This window comes from Eucalyptus grandis, chromosome 3 (assembly GCF_016545825.1).
Source record: "Eucalyptus grandis isolate ANBG69807.140 chromosome 3, ASM1654582v1, whole genome shotgun sequence".
Classification (NCBI taxonomy): Eukaryota; Viridiplantae; Streptophyta; class Magnoliopsida; order Myrtales; family Myrtaceae; genus Eucalyptus; species Eucalyptus grandis.
In genome coordinates this window covers 14,491,327-14,512,926 of record NC_052614.1, presented here as the reverse complement: position 1 = coordinate 14,512,926, position 21,600 = coordinate 14,491,327, and the positions used below count along the sequence as shown (strand labels likewise).

At 40.8% G+C, this 21,600-nt stretch overlaps 2 protein-coding genes across 2 annotated transcripts; both read right to left on the bottom strand.

Annotated features, from left to right (window-relative positions):
• Positions 1-12,164: 12,164 nt before the first annotated feature.
• LOC104436615 (WD repeat-containing protein DDB_G0290555) lies at positions 12,165-18,059 on the bottom strand. The gene is made up of 12 exons (XM_010049443.3): positions 17,854-18,059; positions 17,641-17,756; positions 16,786-16,815; positions 16,540-16,670; positions 16,090-16,269; positions 15,848-15,911; positions 15,643-15,750; positions 14,975-15,128; positions 14,545-14,634; positions 14,278-14,333; positions 13,138-13,195; positions 12,165-12,778 (listed from the first exon to the last, which is right to left on the bottom strand). Exons 1-12 carry the CDS (start codon positions 17,933-17,935, stop codon positions 12,534-12,536), a joined length of 1,314 nt encoding a protein of 437 aa, XP_010047745.2. The 5' UTR covers positions 17,936-18,059; the 3' UTR covers positions 12,165-12,533.
• A 2,199-nt stretch (positions 18,060-20,258) lies between these two features.
• Positions 20,259-21,379, bottom strand: LOC104439084 (glycine-rich protein 5-like). The gene is made up of 3 exons (XM_039309339.1): positions 21,004-21,379; positions 20,494-20,804; positions 20,259-20,372 (listed from the first exon to the last, which is right to left on the bottom strand). The coding sequence occupies exons 1-3, from the start codon at positions 21,377-21,379 to the stop codon at positions 20,259-20,261; spliced, it is 801 nt and encodes a 266-aa protein (XP_039165273.1).
• Between the last annotated feature and the right edge of the window lie 221 nt (positions 21,380-21,600).

The following is a 21,600-nucleotide window of genomic DNA, read 5'->3' as shown; positions in this document are numbered from 1 at the left end:
CCACGCTAGGTTGGTGCACCGCGTCCCCATTGCGCGTCAATCCCCCCGCACGTAAATCCTGTTCCGTTTTTCTATCAATAAATTCGCCGGGGAATTAAAATACTTGTTAATTACCAAATCGCCATTTCTCGCGAACTTTTTTTTATTTTTTATTTTATTTTTTCGGGTCGCGTTATTTCTCGCGAACTGAACCTAAAAAATAGGAAGGGGAAAGTCATGCAAGTGGCTACTCGCTGCCAGCAGTGTGAACGGTCGAGACCAAACGCGCTCATGCGTTGTTTGGAAGCTAAATTTCGAATGCTTACTCCCCCAAACGCAAATGCCCATCAACATTTTTCAGGAAAAAAATTAGAAAATCATTAATCATTTATTTATATATATATATATATGAGATATAATGCGATCACACGTTATTGATCTTAGAAATCTGGCTTCATGATTACTGATTCGGGAGTATCGTTGTATATTCAGTTATTTACAATAATAGTACAAAATAGAAAATGCTTATTAACCTATGCCCATTAGAAAACGTTCTTGTGTCTCTGCTATTTTCAATTAAGCAAACCCACTATAAAAGTCTGTTTATTTTGTAAAAACAAATTATTTGAAAAATAATATTTCTTCAAAAATGATTGTTCATATTGCTCGAAATACTTAGTCCATAGAAAAAAGTTTTCATTATTCACTACAATGTACATCTAAAATTTTTATGGACAATGAAAATAATTTTTGTCAACTCATTTCTACAAAAGATAAAAACGATTGTTTTTATGGATTTATTTTTAAAATTATTTATTTTTCGCAAAACAAATGTATCTTATCAAAATAGCCAAAGAAATACTACAATCATTTTTAAGAAAATATTTTCTTAATCATTCATTTTTCACAATAACAAACACATCCTGAACTTTAAATAGCCAAGGGAAGAAAGGGTGCAAAAACAGGAAAAAAAGAAAGCAGTTCTTTTTCTCTTCGAATTACTCCTTGGAAATCTGGCTCAAAAAAAAAAACAGTACTCATTGGAAATTTGGCTAAAAAAACAAACACTCATTGGAAAATTTTAATAGTCTTTTTATTTCTGGGCTAGAAAACAATTTTGATGGTCAATCTCATCTAATAATGATTATTCATCGGAATAGTACCCTTTTTTTATTTCCGGGAAGCTTCAATGCGAATATATATGGTATACCTACTTGGGGACCAAAAAGACAAAAGAGCGAATAAATCACCTACTTTAAAAAAAAAAAACTATTATGCTCGATTAAATAAAATAAAAATCGGGATTTATTTATCTGTAAGCCCAAGCCTAACCCACGGGTCCAGGTCATCAGCAAAGCGCGTGGGCCCGCCTTGCACACGTAACCGGACAACGCTGCCAGCCGGCAAGCGCCCAGCTGTACCGCCGTAAAGCGACACGTGTCGGCATCAGGAGCCTCCATCTCGTCGTCGTCGTGTCCGTGACGCGACCAGAGTTGGATCGGTTGCAACGAACGAGCGGAGGTGATGGGGCCCACGTGGCATAAAGACTCGATCCACTTTGACCCCGCAAGGAAGGGACTCGTAATTATCGCCCGCTACTCTCCACCTTCGGAAAGTCAATTTGCTTTTTTTTCTTTTTTTCTTTTCTTTCTTTTCTTTTATTATAATTTTTAAGAACACCGTCGAGAATTTTCAAGAAAAAAATCAAAATGTTAAGCGTAAATACCACGAAAAGTCCCGAATCATGTTCACTATAATATAAATATCCCCATATTCTTTTGTCACGGAAAAAATATATATACCTTTTATTTTAATTCCATTCAAAGTATATTTAATATATTAGTAAAAATTCAAGGGTTTTTGTAGCACATAAAAAGTTTGAGATGCTTATGTAATAATGGGCAAGTTTATGATTTTTAGTGAGACAGAAAAGTTTTGGATATTTGTTTCACAAGAAGTATAATTTGAGGTTTTTTTTTTTTAGTATTAACCTAAATATTAAAGAATTTCGGTAATTTGTGTCTTGACGTTAGTGATAGCTCTATATGTACTCGTACATGAAGATGTTTGATTTTTCATTGGAGAGTCTAGTTTGTATTCGGTAGAAAAATTATTGTTTGATCATCTTCAAAATAATAGATCTTAACTGGATCCTACTAAAGTCTCATTTGACGTTTCTTTCCCATCATTTTCGAAACCCATTGGTCGGCTCGATAATGATTTTTATTTCTCTCGAGCGTTTAAAATAAACATCACGTATGAATTTGACCGAACCCAATATTCTAAGCATCGAGAATTTTCCCGTAGTTTAATTGCTCGATAGATACGCTAAAGATGCCCGGTTCACGACATTCCGCATGTACGAAAACGACGGGAAAGGAAACGCGGAAGCAATCGGAGCGTCGCGGGGGAGCGACAAACCGGCGGGGAATCCTTCCGATTAGCATCGGAAAAGTCCAAATCGAAAGCTTCGAGATTTCGAAGGTCATCTTTGTGCTGCAAACTTCTGTCGCGCAACGAGAAAAAGCGAGGTCCGTGCGTAATTTTCCTTCCTTGATATCGAATCAATCGGGCTCCAGAGAACCATTCAACGTGAAAGGGACGGCGCTTTCTGGATTACACACTGGTTTAATTTTCATTTTAATAAATACGAGTGGTCAAGTCAAGTGGGATTTTACAAAATCGCAACATCACCCCGCTTGTCGAATTAATGATGCCCGATTCCATTAAAAGTGTTATTTCTTCCTTGTCACGACGCCACTTGTGCATATCTCGCGTTAACCTATTTGGCCAATTGGTAACGTTTTCTCGCGGTGCGCAGCTTGCCTAGGGACCTACCACCGTATAAATTTCGCATTTTACGGATCCAGTACTCGAGTAATTCTCGATCATTGCCAAAGTGGTTGGCCAAGTGATAAATGGGTAACGTGTTTTCTAAGAGATTATTAGTTTGATTCGTGCCGTAACCGAACATGTAAATGGCCCGTACCACATTACCTAATTGCAATGGATTTTTATCGGAAGAGATTTCTTTTATTGGCATTTTGGTACAACTATAGTGATGGATTCGTCAATCTTGAACCTTTGGAATTCGAATTGTGGGAGGCATGGAGCAATTAAGATTTGAATTTAAGTAGTGAGTGTAAAACCCTAATTGTAACACTAAGAGAAGATCGTTAGCGCCCGCTCTCCTTCCCTCCACTATTACCCACAAAAAAGAAAAATCTGACTAATTCTCAAGCCCAATCTAGTACCTTTTGTTAGGGGTGTGCAACCGGACCAAGTATACCTAGGAATCGAACTGGTCCACCTATAAAATAGGGTCGGAAATCGGTTCCCGTTGAAACCGGTCTAGGAACTAGTTTCCAAAATTCGAAACCTATTTAAACCGGTCTGAGAATCGATTCCCGAACCCATTTTGGAATCGGTTTGGGAACATTGGTTTGGGAACCAGTTTTGTAAATAAAGGTCAAAAACTTTTTTTTTCCCTTTATTTCTATTTTTACTCACATAATCACATGGCTTTTTCCTCTTGGTTCTCGCAGACATGTACGACACTCCTCCTTTGTCATTCCTCTTCCTCACTTGCTTCCCTCCCTCACCAGCTCCCTCTCGCACCGTCCATGTCGGATAGTGAGATCATTACCACCAAATTCTTGTGTACCATGTGGATTGGCTTGTCTAATTTCTCTTTTGTAGGAGGAGTTATACTTGCATAAATGAATAGTTTCATATAATAGGTGTATGAATAAGACTAATATTAGACCCATGTTTATTGCTAATGTTTATGCAATATTATGATTTTTGCTTTGCCTATAATTTTATTTATGATAATTAGCCATATGGATTCTTAATTTTTTCGTTTAATTAAAAAGTTAATATATTTATTTATTACAAGTGCTTAATATTTCAATACAAATTAGGAGGATTATATTATTTTATTGCGTATTAATGTAAAATTCGAAGTCAGATAAGATATCGGGAGGTTGCACAACAGGTTCAGTGGATACTGGATTGGCCTTGGAACTAGATCGAAAAAATAAAGTAGGTTGGGTACATGATCCAATACAAACAGGGTCGAGTATGGGTCAAGATTTATACCTTACCTAGGACCCAATCACCCTTACCTTTTGCTCCCTCTTAGCAATAACCGAAATAAGAACCGTGCAAATTACATTTCCAAGTATTTGCGGGTCCGTAAAAAGTGTTAGCAGTCGCTCGACTCACTCCAACGTGATAAATATCATGTGATTCGTGAACGGGTCTTATGGATGTGTGCCTCTTCCTAACAACGGCTAGTCACATCTAATAAAGAAATATTTATAATTTCATTACGTCGACGAGAAAGACATACTTTAAAAAACGACAACATTTTTTTATCCACCGCATAATTGACAAGTTCCTCCGGCGCCTTTAATAAAAGCTTTCGTAATCTTCCAACGCTTAACTCTAACGGATTAGTTGTTCAGAGGAAGATAAGGAATATCCAATTCTTAGTCAATAAATACCCCCAGTTAGTCACTAGACATAACTCCCATCAGCACCACCACGCAAGTCACTTTTACACGACACACCGTGTTTATATATATAAGGACGACCATAAGTTTATAATTTCATATTTATTATCTTGCATTGTTGGGCAAAGAAGCTGAGTTCTTTCTCATCATCATCATAAAAAAAAAAAAAAAATGAAAGATAATAATAAATAAAAAAAAGATGAAAGAGTGGCGTGAATGGACCGCCGACGCTCGCATAATTAGAGGCACGAATTATTGATGTCAAATGATACCCATGACACCACTTCGTCAATCAAGAAATAAATTCGAAAAATGAAAATAAAAAACACGGAAATTTTTCGGTCAAATAGTAGAAAAATCTACGCGTCGTCCCGACCGCGCACTGATGAACCGATCCCAGGTGTGCCACCCACATAAAAATCGCGCATATAATTTCTCGAACTAATTTAAAATTTGAAAAAGAAAAAAAGAGGAGGTTATAATAACGTATGATTTCTTTTTATTATTGATGGAAAGGAAATACGCGTCGATAGCGGGAAGCGCGGGCGATTTATTATTATTATTATTATTATTATTATTTTCTACTGTTGTTGTTGCGGTAATAATAAAAAACGAAAGATGAAAAAAGGTCGGACGCAAATTACGGACAGAATTAGGCGGGATTTAAGATTGTCATGTGATCGCCCACACGCGTCGGCACGGCAAAGGCCCAATGGATGGGCCCCACAGCGGGAAGTCCGAACGCGGGGCCCACCATATTGATGATGGCTTTCGTGGCCCGTGTCATTCTGGTAAATTCACCATTCACCACCGCCCCTGTTACACGGGTGGTGCTCTTTGGATACTTTTGTTTAATCATGGGTTTATCGACTTGTTAATGAAGACTTAAGTCTAGCTTTTCGGACAAGAATATTGCGCAGCAGTAGCAGATGTCCCAGTTAAATTCGCTAAACATAGTTGAGAGAACTCTCGTATGGAACACACTTTCAAAATCGAGCGCTGCAAAACGTATTTTACGGTCCGAATATGCTTTCAGTGAAGATCTTCAAAAGCATAATGCCAACCTTTAGCAAATGGTATAAGGTGGTCGGTTTTCGGTGGCCCTATTATGATCGGTTCCTATTTTGAAACTTGAAATGTAATTTGGTTTTTCGATCTGATTTCATAGTCTATCCAAGAGCCTAATTTTCTTTTGTTCCAAGCAACAAAATGGTTCGAAGTAGAAGATGAACAACTGAAATCTCTTATTTGTTAAAAGCAACCATTCATAAGATGAACACATAGTCATGTACAATTATAAATGATAAAAAGTTCAAAACACGTAATGTAAGACATAAAAAAAAAAAAAGCATTGTTCCAAATTATGGCGAGTCGAGAATGAGCGAGGGTTGCGAGACATGAATGAGCAATCACGAGCTGCAACCAAGTGAGGAGAAGGGCAAGTAGTGAGTGAGAGAAAGAATCGTAAAGTGTTTGAATGAGGTAAGGTCTTGGAGATAATAGACAAAAAAGAGAGATAGAAGGAAAAAAAATACCAAGAGAAAAACAAAGGTTTTAAAAATCAATCAATCTTCACTTAGAATCGAGAATCAAGCTAATTTTCAAAATGATCCAACCCGATTCTCCAGTAGAACTGGTCCGATTGCACAGCCTTATATATCACGAGAAAGACATAGATAATTGCTAGGTTCTCGTGTAGTTGTTTATACAATTGGGAGTGCTAAATGACATTTCATTTCATGTAATTTTCGCCCTCTTTTTGCCGATTTATGCTTTTAGTTAAGTGTGATTGCCCAAAAATCTAGTTAAAATAACTCGACAAAAACAATTTAAAGGAATTTTAACTTAATTTTCCAATAGTAATGGCACCATGCGCATACAATTATTCATGCAATGTGGGAGTCGAGTGGAATAATAAATATAAAATTATGACTTTGTCTTTAGTAATTTATATTTTTGACTTTTTGCTTTTCCATAAATATTACCGCTCACACGCTTTGACTCATTTCCAGTTTTAAGTGGCTAAATTTTTTTCATAATATATAGATATCATCAAGTAAATTCACATACAATGTTTTTATAATCATTTAAAGTTTGTTTTGAATTTCGACGGGAAAGTTAAACAAAATTACCAATGACATCTGGAAAGTCGAGATAGTCAACCTTTTACTTTCCTAATCCACGATTTTCACGGGTAAATTTCGCCAATGATTACAGAGTTTTTCATGGGCTACCCCATCATGCTTTCTTCCCTAACCTTATCTAGTCCGGATGTGTCAAATTTTATGTTAAAAATAACGCTGTCTTCCATTCAGAGTAGGTCAAGCCATGCCTAACTCGCTGTAGAATGGCTTTTTTACCCGATGAAGATGAACGTGGTGGGCTACTTTCGTCCTTGGTGATCAGCTGAATCGAAAGTCTGGAGAAAAAACTTACCTATTAGCTCCCCAACAAATTAGGATCATACCTTTCTCTATCATTCCTACTCATTTGAGAGGAGAGACCGCGCTACTCTTTAGAGTAGGCTTTCGCCAGCCTATATGGTCCGAAAAATTGAACTATCTAGACCAAATTATTGTCCTCCCGAATGAAAAATCTTCAGTTGTATAAGACAAGAAACTATACTCGTGTGTTTGACGTAAGTGAATCATTTTCTTGCTACTGAAGATTAAAACACATAGCTTATGAAAACGATCGATAAAGCCATACACAAGTTTTTTTCATGATCACTCTATAGCAAAGTTACCAAAAATGTCATGAACTTATTATACGGATACTAATTTAGTCTTAAACTTTTCAATTTAACCAATTTAGTTATAAACCTTTTGATGAATTGTCAAGCTAGTCTTTTCAATCAACAAGAGCTTGGACCCTCACTGGCCACAATGATTTAAAAAGAAAAGAAAAAATAAAAAACAATAATAAAAAGGTTTAGAATTTTTCCTAAAAAATTACAAAAATTGTCCATGTCAGTATTGACTATGTCACCTAAATGGCTAGCATCAATATTCGCAATTTCAGGTTAAAATCGGTTGGAAAGACTACATTGATAACTCGTTAAACAATTTATGACTAATATAGGTTAAATCGAAAGACTTAAGATCAAATTGACAACCATACAATAAATTTAGGACTTTCTGCCCTTACGTAGCTATGCTTTCTCGAATCTCACTTCTTCCCCGGGAAAAAAAAGACAAGCAAGGCTGGCAGAGAATAGGGGATTTCAGATGGCCAATGAACGATGTCCCAAGATGACAAGAGGACTAGGACTACTAGGCGATATAGTGGTGGTGGTCCTAACCCCGCAACAACTGTGCCTAGGTTGTGGCCAATGCAAAGTCTAAAGTCCAATCCCCCCATGTGGTTGCCCCTCATCTTTAGCAAAAGGAATTGGGTACCGCCAAGCGGTTGAAAGATAAGATGCCCCTCCCATTATTTATGCCAAAAAGGAAGGACCTACTCTCCCTACAATTCCTAGAGATTCCTAGGTATTTTTCGGAACACGTCTTCATCGTAACTCAGATCCGTTCTCTGCTCGCGTACCATTATCATTCTCGAAAGAGAAGAAGAAATCTATTCATGGTTTGCCTGGCGCAGCGTTGCTGTCCCTCGAGCCAATCATTCCCCGCGTTCGAACCGTCGTCGTCGGCGGAAGAAAGGGAAGGGGGATTCGGCCGCCTCCGTCGCCCGGGAATCGTCGATCCTTCAATCGCTTCGCGACTGGTGGGTCTTGGGGTCCAGGTGAAGTTGACATTTCATTGTAGCTTGGAATTATACCTTAAAAGACTCAAATTATATTGAGAATTAGAAGTCTAAAGAGAGAAAACAAAGCACCAATTCCGAATCGAGAACGTGGGGGCAAGTTACATAGTTCGTCGCCCCCGGAACTGTTCCGCCACTCGGGTCAACATTCTGCAATGATTCTAACCCGTGTCCGGAGAATGTTCGCATCGGAATAAAAAGCTGTTCAATAATACACTAATCGCATGATGATTAGAGGGGTATGGCATCATTGATTTGCTCCGTGAATGATCGCAATTGGGTGAATTTTCCTCAACGTTTTAAGCTCTTAAATTAAGCAATCTGTAGTGTTTTTTTTTAGCTCCTGTTGACTCTTACATGATTCGTTCCGAATGACAAGCGCATCATGCTAATATTCAGGATGGATTACAGCTAACGTGCATATCGACCTACGATAAAACCTCCCTAATACCAACTCCCCGGGAAGTTGCTTAAAACTAGGTTAAATCTAGGTCCCGAGTTGCACAAGAAAGGACATGTTCAAACAAACTCGATCTTAGTCGTGACGTACCGTGATCATCTTAAAATCTATAAACAAAATGTGATGAAGTAACTTGTCGCGACCTCGGCCCCATTTTGTCGAGGGTTAATTCGAGGACCAAAATGAGTAATTTTAAATGGTGAGTCGCCATTGTACATGGTGCTAGTCGAAACCCTACCATGTGCTTTCCCTTCGATCTTTCCTTCTCGCGCTTTTCGTACTCGAATCAGAGGCACCGACACTGCCCTAACGGTTAACGTCTTCCCTCGTACGCTTGTTCGAAAGGATCAATTTGGCCTTCAGGCAAAACAACACAAGTCAGTGAACTTATCGAGATGAAGAAACAGACAATCCGGTTTCAGCAGAGGAAGTTTTTATTTTTACTGGTTCTGGAGACGTTAGTCCTCCATGTCCCGATGTAAAACTGGGGCAATTCGGAAGCCGACGCTCTCGGTTTTGGCCGCGTCGCATGTGGGACTCGAAGTGGGAAGCCACCGGTCATCAGCTTTTTGCTCTTTCTGAATTCATGACCTTTTGTTTTTTTATCTCGCGTGAACCCAAGAGAAGTTAAATCAAAGCAAAGGCAAAGAAGGAGAAAGGCAAAACAGTCCTTGAAAATGTCGGCACGTAAGAACAAAGAACCCTGAATCATTGAACGACAGAAGATTGTCATTGGCCATGCTTTATCTACCTAATCTGCTCTTGTTATAACCCAAGTACTCTGAAACCAAACCAGGGCCAACGGCCAAGCAAACTAGTTTCACTTTGAAAGTATATGCCAGCTAAGGTTTTGCAAGATTTGTCTGCTTGAGGAGAAAAATATAAGCAGCCCCCCACAAAACCATATTTTTTTCTTGAACTTTTGTCTTTTGTTCCTTTCTTAGCATGTGTTCTGGTGATTATTTGCCATTCTCAAAAAGCAAAGCGACCGCCTTTGTTCTTGCCGGGAAATGATGCCTCATTAAAAGAAGGAATCAAATGATTGGGCTGATGGGAACATCCTTAGCAGTGATTATCAGCTAAATAATAGCCAAGAATACACCAAGAAGATAAGAGAGAGAGAGAGAGAGTCAAACCGGGCTAATAATTATGGGTTCGGTTCCGGTTCATTTTCTGTGGAGTAAAGAGGACAACAAAACAAGGGCAAAGTGATGTGTGGATGCGAGGATGTTGCGTGTCCAAAAGAGAGAAGGACGCGGTGTTCTTAGGTGTAAAGCAAAAATGGAAAAGAAAATTTGAAACCTCTCTTTCGAAAAATGCTTGCTTTTTTCTAGATGTTCTGTTTGCTGTCTTTCTAGGGTCTCTCTACCCTTCTTTATGTATCCTTTAGCATCTGTAAAGCGACGACAATCACAAGAATCGCTTCGGTCTGGTTGGAGCAAAAGAGATGTGACTTCAAAAGCAAACCCTCCATGACTAACTCGAGAGAGAGATTAATTTTGTTGCAGTGTGTTTGAACTTCCAAGGTCCCGCTAGCTGCGCTATACCATTAAAGCAGCTAAAAGCTGGTGAGCCCGACAGTTCACTGATGAGTGGGTCATCGACAAAAGCTTGAGAAATCGATCTGCATGATTCATGTTAAAGTGTTGACATGAGAGATGGAAATTCGGTGCGTGGAGTTCGCGCAACTACACAAGGAACTGTACATGCTATGGGCATTACCCATCTGGAGATATTTCTATATGTTGCATGCATTCATTGATCATGAATGAGATGAGAAGTTGGCGGGTCCGAAACGTCGAACGATGTCTCGTAGCGCAGCACCTTGTACAATTATCTGAACCAGGGTGAAGTAATTCGCGTGTTTAAATTTCGTAAGTTGAAGTACGATTTAACTGCTGAATGCTCTTTAATGAAGAGTGCAAGTATCTTTCCTAATGAGATTGTAAGAGAGACGTGTCCCTAGCTATGCGGCATAAGTTTGATCTCTGTTAAGATTGTGTTCTTTTCAAGCGGTAGAATTTGTTGGGTGCATACATAGAGCTACGGCAGCCAGTGTTCAATGGTCTCTTTCTTGACCAGAAACCAGTGCTTAATTGAAAAGAGGAGCCCCAGCAGTTTTGACTTTCCCGCCGTGGAACAAGCGGGCGTCATGAAATTATGAGATTGATGTCTACTCGCGTAAGAAATTAAACCATCATATGGAGATGCGATTTCGATGTCCGAAAGCCGTAGCACTCACGCTCAACGAGTACGTTTGCGTTTTCGCCTGGCGAGGAGATTGATCACAACCGAAATAGCGGACGAAACTAGGCCGACAGAGATGACAGAAAATGATTAAGCCTACGTATTTGACCAATTTGATTTGGGATGTTTTGTCGTTTTGGTTGGATACTGCAATGGCGTTATTCAGACCGGAATAAATTGGATCGCAATTGCGCCGGGTCTTCCCTTTCGTCTGGTCAAAAGACGAGGGGTCTGCAAGCAATATGAACATGGCGAGAAGTGAGCGACTTCTCGGATGATGACGAGTGGTGAGGAACGCCAAAGGAAGTGTGCACAGCTAAATAGATGCAGACTCGCCTGGACGTTCATGCGTGACAGCTGCGACAAAGCTGTCTTGATGAGACCTGATCAAGCATCTGGTCATCCAAATCCTGCTACGTATGTAATGATCAGAGATAGAGAGGTGTCGCTTTGACTACTCCTACCACTAGCAACGGCCAATGGCCAAGGGGCAGGGCCGGGCCGGGGTGATTCCGAGGCAGGGCTGCACCTCGCCCGGGCCAGTGCTTGGCAGCCCTAGTGACAGTTGGGTGACTGTTGAAAAAAACAAAAAAGTAGGTAATGTGGTGGTTCCGCCACATTAAAAAAGATCATCTTCTATAAATTCAACTCTCTCGTTTTCACCATCATCCATTTTCTCCTTATCGCTCTCTTGTAACTTTTAGAAAATCCCAGTTCCTACACATGACATTTCCGGTCTTTGAATTCGCAGTAGGCGTAAAATCAGCAGCAGCACCCTACCCACTTCCCAAATTGCCCGCCAATTCCAAATGCAGCGTACACACGCTTTCGATAGCTAGGTTGTAATTATTTTTTTAATGAGATGTGCTTGTCTCTTCTATATTCATTTTTCCGACAAAAAGCAATTTGTGTGATGTAATTTGATTTTATAATGAAATGCATGTCTACATCCGAGTCTTACGTATTGTATTTTGTATTTTATTGTTGTGCAACCATCCTTACTTGGGAGATATAAAACAACAAACCATAAATGGGAAATAATTTAAAAGATATATACTTTTAATTTTTGTCATGAACTAATCAAGTTTTAATTAGTTTTAAAAAAAAAAAAAAAAAAACGAGGCCCAAGCGTATAACGTGCCCGGGCTACCATATCTAACTACTAGATTGTCACATGATACATTACATCACTCGGGTAATGCGGATCAGCTGTATCCTTGCATTGCAAGAAAACGACCATTTTTGTCTAATATGCAATGAAAGCTAGAGTACACACCCTCTGCATTCTCATCTTAAGATCCTTCTAGTCAACAATCAACAAGATGATCACGATATCTTCCCAAGTGCTTCAGCTGGTTAGATTTGAAGATACTCTTCACGTATTTTCCTAACCATGTTACAGTGTTGATAATTGAGACACGATGACAAAACTTCACCCAAAACTTTTAGTGAATGACAAAACTTGGCGATGGCTCGGTATCTAACTACCTCATGAATATTCGATGGCTTCACAAAGGCCGAGGATCGACCTAATCACAGTACCGCAAGTGCTGCATGCTTATCTCCGGTCACAATACATCGTCTTCACTAGCTACTGTCTTCACTCTTTTGATTTTCTTCTTATGGTTCAGCTTTTCACTTCCATCATTTTCTTTACTGGATGTCTTGCGATCTCTGCCTTCTTTATGTGTCTTCTTCTTCTTCTTCTTCCTCTTCACTGGGAGCGTTCCTTCCTCATCTCCAAGTCGGGTTTCATCTACCCTCTGACTCTGGGCCTCAATTTCTGGCACATCTCGTGCATTTTGGACAAGCTCTGTTCAAGCAAGTGCACGGTGAAGATTGATCGCGAAAGTAAATTGGACAATTATCAAAATTAATGGTTAATGAAGAACATGTGACCACTTCTTGAGACATTGGATTAAGCTCAAAACTTGAGCTACAGGATGCACGATTTAATAGAAGTTCATTCTATTGCTTTAACTAAGAAGTAAGAAGGACAACCAACTGTAGACAAGTTGCGTTCTTCTTCCCTCTGAATTTCTGTGGAGACGTAAATCGAATGTATAATAGAGCAAATAATTACTTTCCTCTCAGAATCTAGACAATAAGCAGAACCAAAAGACAGAGGAGGAAGATTCCCTAAGTCACTACGGCAAGTAATGAGGATGTTACCTTCATCAGCAAAGCCAGAATCAAAGAGGACACAGTTGAGGTGCTGTTTCAAAAAGACCTGTGTGCATCGATGCATATTATTAAATCAATGACCCAGTCATTGTCATAAAGATGCTATTGGCACGCCAGATTGATTTGAGGCACGTCATAAAGGTACTATCGACACTCCAAACCAATTTAAGGCATAAGAAATTATACAGATCACAAGATAAGGCCTCAGGAATCATACAAAAACAAGATGTGTCCATATGATGTGGTACAATAGACAGGAAACAAAATTAGCAAATTAATTCAGGAAGAGAGGCTCTGAAGCCAAAGAGATGCAACAGGCGGATGGAGATTATTCAGCTTTAGTACCAAAATGTGCCTTCGTTATAGTTAGGACCAAGACTTCCCTAGTGTCATCAATTGGATCCTCCAGACAAAATGGAGCCAGTGCTTCTACTGGCAAAATCAAAACAATAAATCCATGCTTGTTTATTAGGGCAATCTTCAGCCAATAGAAATAATGAAATCATCCCTTCAAACTGCAACCCTAATTGCCCCGTTTGATTCCTATATAGCACTCTCAACTTCAGAAAATAATACCATCTTCTTCCCTTCGTGAGCTTTCAGGGAATAATCAAATTATTACTGCTTCACTCCCATTTACGGTTGACACCCATACCACAAAACCATGACCTAAGTGCCCAGGAAGTGCTAATGTTCTACTCATAGTCAAAATAACAGCACCTGAGTCCATCCTAAGTTCAATTTCATTCATTATTCTTCCACTACAAATTTGTCCATCAATATTGCACAATAAAATTCTTTTTCATTAAAAAAAATTGAAAAATTGGAGGTCATGTGCAGAATCAGTACCATTTTCACATAAAAGGCTTACAGGAGAAAAGTTCTGACAAGTATCACATTAGTATTACAAGCTCATTAATGTAAAAGTATGTCCTCCATTTATAGAATGAAAATGCACATGCAATTTTTTACATCCTTGTCTAACTAAATTTCATAAGATACAACATAATTCTTGTGTCACAATTCATAGTTCTTGCCACACAGTACAGATATTTCCAGCAACAGACTGGCATAATTGAGTAGTAATTGCAATATCTGAAAAAGGTCACAAAGACAGAAGTAACATACCGCAGAAAGAAGTTGTCGTGACTTCACATCCCAAAGGCGCAAATAGCTATCGAGTCCTAGAAGCAAATCAAGCTTTAGACTCAGTGCCAGAAAAAGAGGAAGCAAAACAAAAGTACAAACAAATTTGCTAGCCCTGACAGACTCCAACTTTAGAAAAATAAAATTCCACTCCAACTTAAAAGCAAGTTCGCACTGTAAAAGTTGGGATCTGGATTATACAACCATTTACCCCCAAAGCAGATAGCAAGCTAAAACACAGGTACTGACCACAAGATGCTATCACTGGGAAGTCCAGATGCCTGGATATATATCGGATGCTTCCAGAACACTTCCCCAGAAAGCATCCTAGCAATTTTCCTGGAAAACAATTACCATCAGTACGCTTATTGAGAAAGCAGAACATTAACAGGTATCTCTATGAATGAGTAGCCTTTAACGAACATGATGCCCTGACATGGTAATAGTGCAAGCCCAAGCCTAGCATTCAGGAAAACTAATGCTGCCCTTGAAATATATTTTGAAAGAAAGCACGGTTAGACATGAAGGGGGTTGGGGTAGGCTGAGTCTGGTTCTTGTACCATCAGCAAAAACCCAAGTCTAGCCGTCACAAATGGGTAGACTTGTCAGGCCTGTCAGGCCAAGTGACCATTAATCAGGTTTGTGTCAAATCATTACCATTTATTTAATCAGAAAGTACCTGTGCGCATGTCAAATGATGCAAGATCTCCAGACCCATTCCCGACATAGACTGTATGACCGTCTATATCCTCAGTAACTGCTTTAATGGGGGTTTCCCGAAAATCAAACGATAAAACAGGTCTGCGCTGAGCAGAACTATCATAGAGGCGGACCTGTCATCAAAGCGAAAACCACCATAGGTTATTTCAGCAACGCGTTCCAAAAATGACTACATTGCACAATCATACTGTATAAGTGTGGAAAATGCAGTGCTTCCCATCTCAACCTACAGCTTAATTTCATTTCATCTTAATGAGGATAGTTGGACCGAATAAATTAAAAAACTGACCTTCCGACAAAACAAAACAGATATGGAAAGCCAAGGAGAGCCCTCAACAAGGCTGAACTCATAGACTAACATTATCATCAACCTTTTCCTTTTCTTTGTTCTTATATGCCAGTTGACATGAAAAACTGCATACATTAACCTTGACTCTAAGTCCTCTCTGTAACACCATATTATTCCAAAGATATCAAAGTATTCTCAAACAACCTATTCTTGAAAAATTAGATCTAAGATAAAATAGGAATCTCGATCACAAATCCCCGTGAGTCTTGCTTCCAGGATGCATTTTAGAACCGGCCACTACATCATTGCTTGAAGAATTTCAAACTTATGAAACTTACCTGATGACTGTTAGTACCAGCCACGACTTTACGATGATCATCTTTGCAAAGGAATGTTGCGGATGTAAACCAAGTAGGCGTGAAAATTCCAAGGTTGTTCTTTGGGGGCTACAATGGTTAGAAATAGATAGCAATCAATCCAAAGCCACATGCTGGATGGAAAGAGACAGCTGCAAGACTCATTCAGTAATGTAATAACGCTCACCGATTTTGCAGTCCACATCTTACTGCACTTGTCAAGATCCCAAATGTTAAGTTCAACCCCTTTGCTGATATCAAAGAAACAACATCCAATTACTTCAATAACCCAAAAAAATTGGAAAGGAAAGCATACGCTTTTTAGCCATACAATGGCCATGGCAAGCACAAGAACTGGGCAACCAGTGGGATCGAAATTACTAGACTTTTTGCTGTTGTGGCTGGATTACATGACATTAAAGCACTCACCCCCCTACTGCAGCATAATTTTCACTTTCATCCACTTTACAACACAATACACTCCCTGCAGCACATACATTCCATTTATTTGTTGTGCTATTGGCGACAGAGTCTTCAGGTGAATCCGTAACTTCAAAGGATCTCATAACTGCATTTCCCTTGGTTGTACATGAAAGTAAAGTGCATGACCTATTGATGGAGCCCAAGGAAAACATTACAAAGATATACATGTGGATGGGAAATCAGAAATTAATCTGAAGTACATGTCAGGTGAAAGCATAAACGAACAATGAAAAAACCTTATGACAAGAAAAATAATTCCAGAAAAAACTATTAACAAAGATTTAAACTCACAGCTGGAGACAAGAAGATGGATGATACTAGCTAGATTAGCATAGCCAGTAAAGTTACAATCTGACATGATTGGGACTGAAGCATAGCATAACAAAAATGGCATACCTCGATCTTTCCTCTGTTCTCTCTCTTCTGAATAGATGTAACCCAATAACAGGATCATCTTCAGCTTTTGTATCAATGGCATCGGAAATTACAACTCGAGTGTCCCCATTAAGAGGGTTAAGGAGCTCAATCTGTCAAATGTCAAATGAACTTGTAAACCACATGATAAAAAAGAGGGCCACTTATGCCTGGCGTTGCCAGGTGGAATTACAATACATATGCAGAGAACTCCATGCTGTGACTTACCTTACCACATTTTCTGGCAACTGCTAGCATCTGCAAGATCAAAATGCAGCCCAATCAATGATTAAAGCAACGTATTACAAGCTACAAAATCTTCCTAAAACATGCAAACGACACAATGGGCTACAATCTTTTTATGTAAAAATTGAGGGTATAAGCTCATACTAATAAAACAAAAATAAATGTGCTCAAGACTTAAGCCAAATCAGTTTCGACAGTGAAACATAATGAAAGAGCTGCAGCAGCATATCCAATGTAATTCCAAACATGCCATTCAATCGAGTGACCACACAAGTCAGCTATTTTTTTCCTGAAGAATTGGCAATGCTTGTAATAGAAGTACTGTCAAAGCACTGGAGGAGCAACGCCTGGACTCTGCAAAACTACTAATTCATGAGACAACGAGTTACACTCCACGAAATCCTTTCTCGATAATTGTGCCTGTCCGAAGTCTCATCAGAAACGCAAATGCATTCTTCCAACAAATGCAGCTAGTTGCATGATGATATCCACCTCTTTACTAAATTGACAAGCCTAAAGCACATCTTTCCACCGTCAATACGCTCTCAATAGCTGAAAGATTCCAACTTGCAATCAAGAACCCCTCACATAACCCCAACAAAATAATGGACAGGGATAAACGAATTCCTTGGCGGTTCTCATATCGACAAGGAACGAAAACTTTAAAATAACCCCGCTAAAGAAGTAATCAAAAGCAGCCGACAGAAGAAATTCAGCTAAGAGAAGGCAAGCATTCCGCCAAACAATTACGCAGGCATGAAAAACGACTGCCAATCCTCCCGAATATACTAAGACGCGCATAAAAAGTAAAAGCACTGAAGTGGCAAGAACACATACAGGCTCTCGCTTGCGGTCGTCGATGGACGCGGCGAGCACGCAGCTGCGCGGTTCCGGCTCGCCCCAGCGCTCGACCACCGAAGGGACGCCTCCTTGCTTTCCTCTGGCTTCCACAACTGCCGCCGCCACAGCCGAGCCGAGCACAAATCGAAGCGTTAATCATCATCGCGCAGCGAGACCTCGAGGCGAAAAGCGATGAAGCGGCGGCCTTACCTTTCACGAGGCCGAGGACGTCGAAGGCGAGGGCCCGCAGGGGAGGGCAGCCGGGGGACTCCACCGTAGTCGTGCGCGGCATGTTGCGGCCGGGACTTACCGGTCGCGAGCTGCGAGAGCGAAGAGAGGGAGGCGACGAGGCCGGTGGCGGCGGCCGAGAGCGAGAGAGAGGCGAGGTCGCGCGGGAGCGAGAGAGAGAGAGAGGAAGGAAGCTAACGAAGGGAATTAACACATTTAGGCTTTCCACTTCCGTTTTAATTCGAACCAAAAAAATAAATAAAAAAATCCATTTCAAAACATATATATATAAGTATTGGTCTAGTCTAATTGGATTCCCGATCGGAACTCAATAGTTTCAATAAATTGGAATTGGGAACTAGATCCATCTAACCACCTAAATTTGATCCGATGCTAGGCGGTCAGGGCCAGGTCAAAGCAGATTTCTAGACAATCTTCTTTTATTTGTTCTTCCTTTTTCTCTTTTGGAAAAAAAAAAAACTAATTTAAATTTTGATTTCTTGTTCGATTGAGGAGGATTCTCCACACAAAACAACGTAACGAGCAGATGTGATTTTTATGGATTTAGCTTGATCTCAATATCAAATTGATAAAGAAATTCATTGTCGAGCAAAAAATCTAATATATTATGAGAAGAGAAAAGGGAAACTAAAGTAATATGTACTTAATTTTGATAAATTATATGATTAATAATGTGTATGTAAATCGTTCTTTTTATTGATATATAATTAATAAATAGTTACTTTTATCAACTTAAATTGGCTTATTTAATTTGGTTTAAAATATTCGAGAATTTTATGATAGGACAATATGAAAACCGCGAATTGGAAATCTAACAATTGAGAGTGGGATATCCAATAGAAAGTTTGATTAAGAAGCTTCGATGGTGGCCACCATTCCAAGATGGTGGTTGTTTAGGGAGTGTATGACAACCACTTTATTTACATTCAGAAATAATTTTTATTCCAAACTTGTTTTAAAATAGAAATTCGTTTGATAAAATTATTTCAATTTTATATTTTTGAAATAAATTCTTGTTTTAGAAATAGGTTAAATTTTCTACTTCTCTATTTTAGGATGCGAAATAAAAAATAAAAATTATTCTCATTATTCGTTAACTTAGGTCCTTCATCGGTTGTTGCCGACCACAGTTCGTCGCCGCTGTCGGCCGGCCGCCATTGGTGGGCTGGTCGTCGCCGCCGATCGGCCGGGCCCACTAGGTTGCAAGCCGCCACCCGCCACCGTCGCCACCGTGGTCGCCGATCCATATTGTTTTAGGGTCCACCATTGTCTAAAAGGAAGAAATTTTGTGTCGTTATCAAATAAATTTTTATTTTTAAAGTAGAAATTTTATGTCATTATCAAACGGTAATTTTACGTATAAATTCTTCTAAAAACAAAAATAGAAAAATCTATTTTTCTTCCATAAATCAATTTACGGCGAGAATGGTTATCATTCACCCCCTTAACCTCAAATATTAGCCACTAGCTAATTAGGGCTTGTCTAAAGACAAAATCGAACTAGATCAAAACTCTAAAGTCAAATTTCCGACAATCAGTTTTGATATAAGCTAGTTGGAGGTTGATGATCACAATTGAGTGCTTATAAGAAATGAGAGAGCGCGGAAGCCAACGAGACAAGACAGAGAGAAGTGCGAGTACGCTTATTTTTCTTGTTATGCTGTGCTAACTGGTATTGTAGATTCTTCCACTAAATCAAATTCAATTTTCTTTTTAAAGAATCTATAGGATCCATATTGGGTCTCACAAATAGTTTCAATAGGATTCTTGCATTACGATTGATTTTGTGCGCCAATCGTCTGTAAACTAAAGTTTTATAAAATATTTTCTCCAATTCATCACTTGTAACGAGATTTACATGATGACCATCCATATTATAAAATATGTTTATCAGGTAATTCAATTCTCTAGGTTTTATAAAACTAATTTATGGACGATGATAAGAACGAAATGGACGATGATAAGAACGAAATACAATCATAATTACAAGAAGAAATCGAAATGGTATTACACGTCCGGTTCTTGGGGAGACCTTACAAGCCTTCAACGAAAACAGTGAAATCAACGAGACTAAGACAGTCATAAGAAATGATAAAATTTTATTTTGAAACAACACGACTTTCGTGCAAGGCACCGGGGCCATTCACGTACGAAGACCAGCGCAGGTTCAACTAGCCCTCATGGTTTTTCCACGAGCTGAGCGGAGTCACCCACTTTGCCCACCCCACGACCAAAACCGGCTCCACCACCGAACCCGCCACCACCGCCTCCAAATCCTCCCCCTCCTCCACCGCCACCACTACCTCCGCCGCCTCCGCCGCCGCCACCTCCCCCGCCGATTCCACCTCCTATCCCTCCACCTCCGCCTATGCCGCCTCCAAATCCCCCACCAGCTCCACCACCAACTCCTCCACCGGCACCACCTCCACCACCAATGCCTCCTCCAACACCGCCTCCTTTCCCAAACCCTCCACCGCCACCTATACCTCCTCCAACACCACCTCCTTTCCCGAACCCCCCACCAATGCCTCCTCCACCACCAACACCACCGCCGCCACCAATGCCTCCGCCTCCTCCGGCACCCCCACCACCACCTCCAACACCACCACCAATTCCTCCACCACCTCCTTTTCCAATCCCACCACCAGTTCCTCCTCCAGCACCTCCGCCTCCACCAATTCCACCACCTCCTCCAGCGCCACCTCCACCCCCTCCGATCCCTCCTCCACCTCCTTTTCCAATTCCACCCCCAGCGCCTCCTCCACCGCCTACACCTCCTCCGGCACCACCGCCCCCACCAATGCCGCCACCGCCACCGATGCCTCCACCACCTCCCTTTCCAATTCCACCCCCAACACCTCCTCCGGCACCACCACCTCCACCAATGCCGCCACCGATGCCTCCACCACCTCCTTTTCCAATTCCACCCCCAACACCTCCTCCAGCACCACCACCCCCACCAATGCCGCCGCCACCACCACCGCCGCCGCCACCACCACCACCGCCACCGCCACCGCCACCGCCACCTATGCCTCCACCACCTCCTTTTCCAATTCCACCCCCAACACCTCCTCCAGCACCACCACCACCACCCCCTGCCTATGCCACCACCTCCCCCAACTCCGCCACCTCCTCCAATACCCCCGTGATGAGGCTTCTCGCCCTTTTCGTGGTGCTTCTTCGTGCCGCCTCCACCGCCCTTCCCAACGCAGTCGGGCTTCTGAAGTCCAGGAACGCCAGGAGTCCCAGAACCATAACTGAAACCCACTCTTTTGCCGAAGCTAAAAGAGTGTCCAAAGCTAAACCCTTTCCCTCCTCCATAACCACTGGCAGCTCCACCGATCCAGCCACTGTTGTCGCCAAAGAACCACTCCGGCACCTCGCTGCCGGCCTCATTCTTCTCCTCCAGCTTCCTGCTCTCCGCACACACACTGCACGCCACAAAAGCCAGAGCTAAAATTACGACAACAGATTTCACGGCGGCCATCAATCAGACTCATAGACTACCGACCACGAATCGATCTGTGAGCACACTACCCTGTACGTGAATGGACCATGCAAAACGCAATGAATGATCCGAGGGTCGTGTAGGCTTTATATGGAGAGGGATCTCCGTGAATATTTGGACGGTCGAGTTGGTCAAGTTGTTGTCTCTTTTCTGTGAGCGACTTAATTTGAACAGAAGGCGCGAAGTCAGAGAGGATTGAA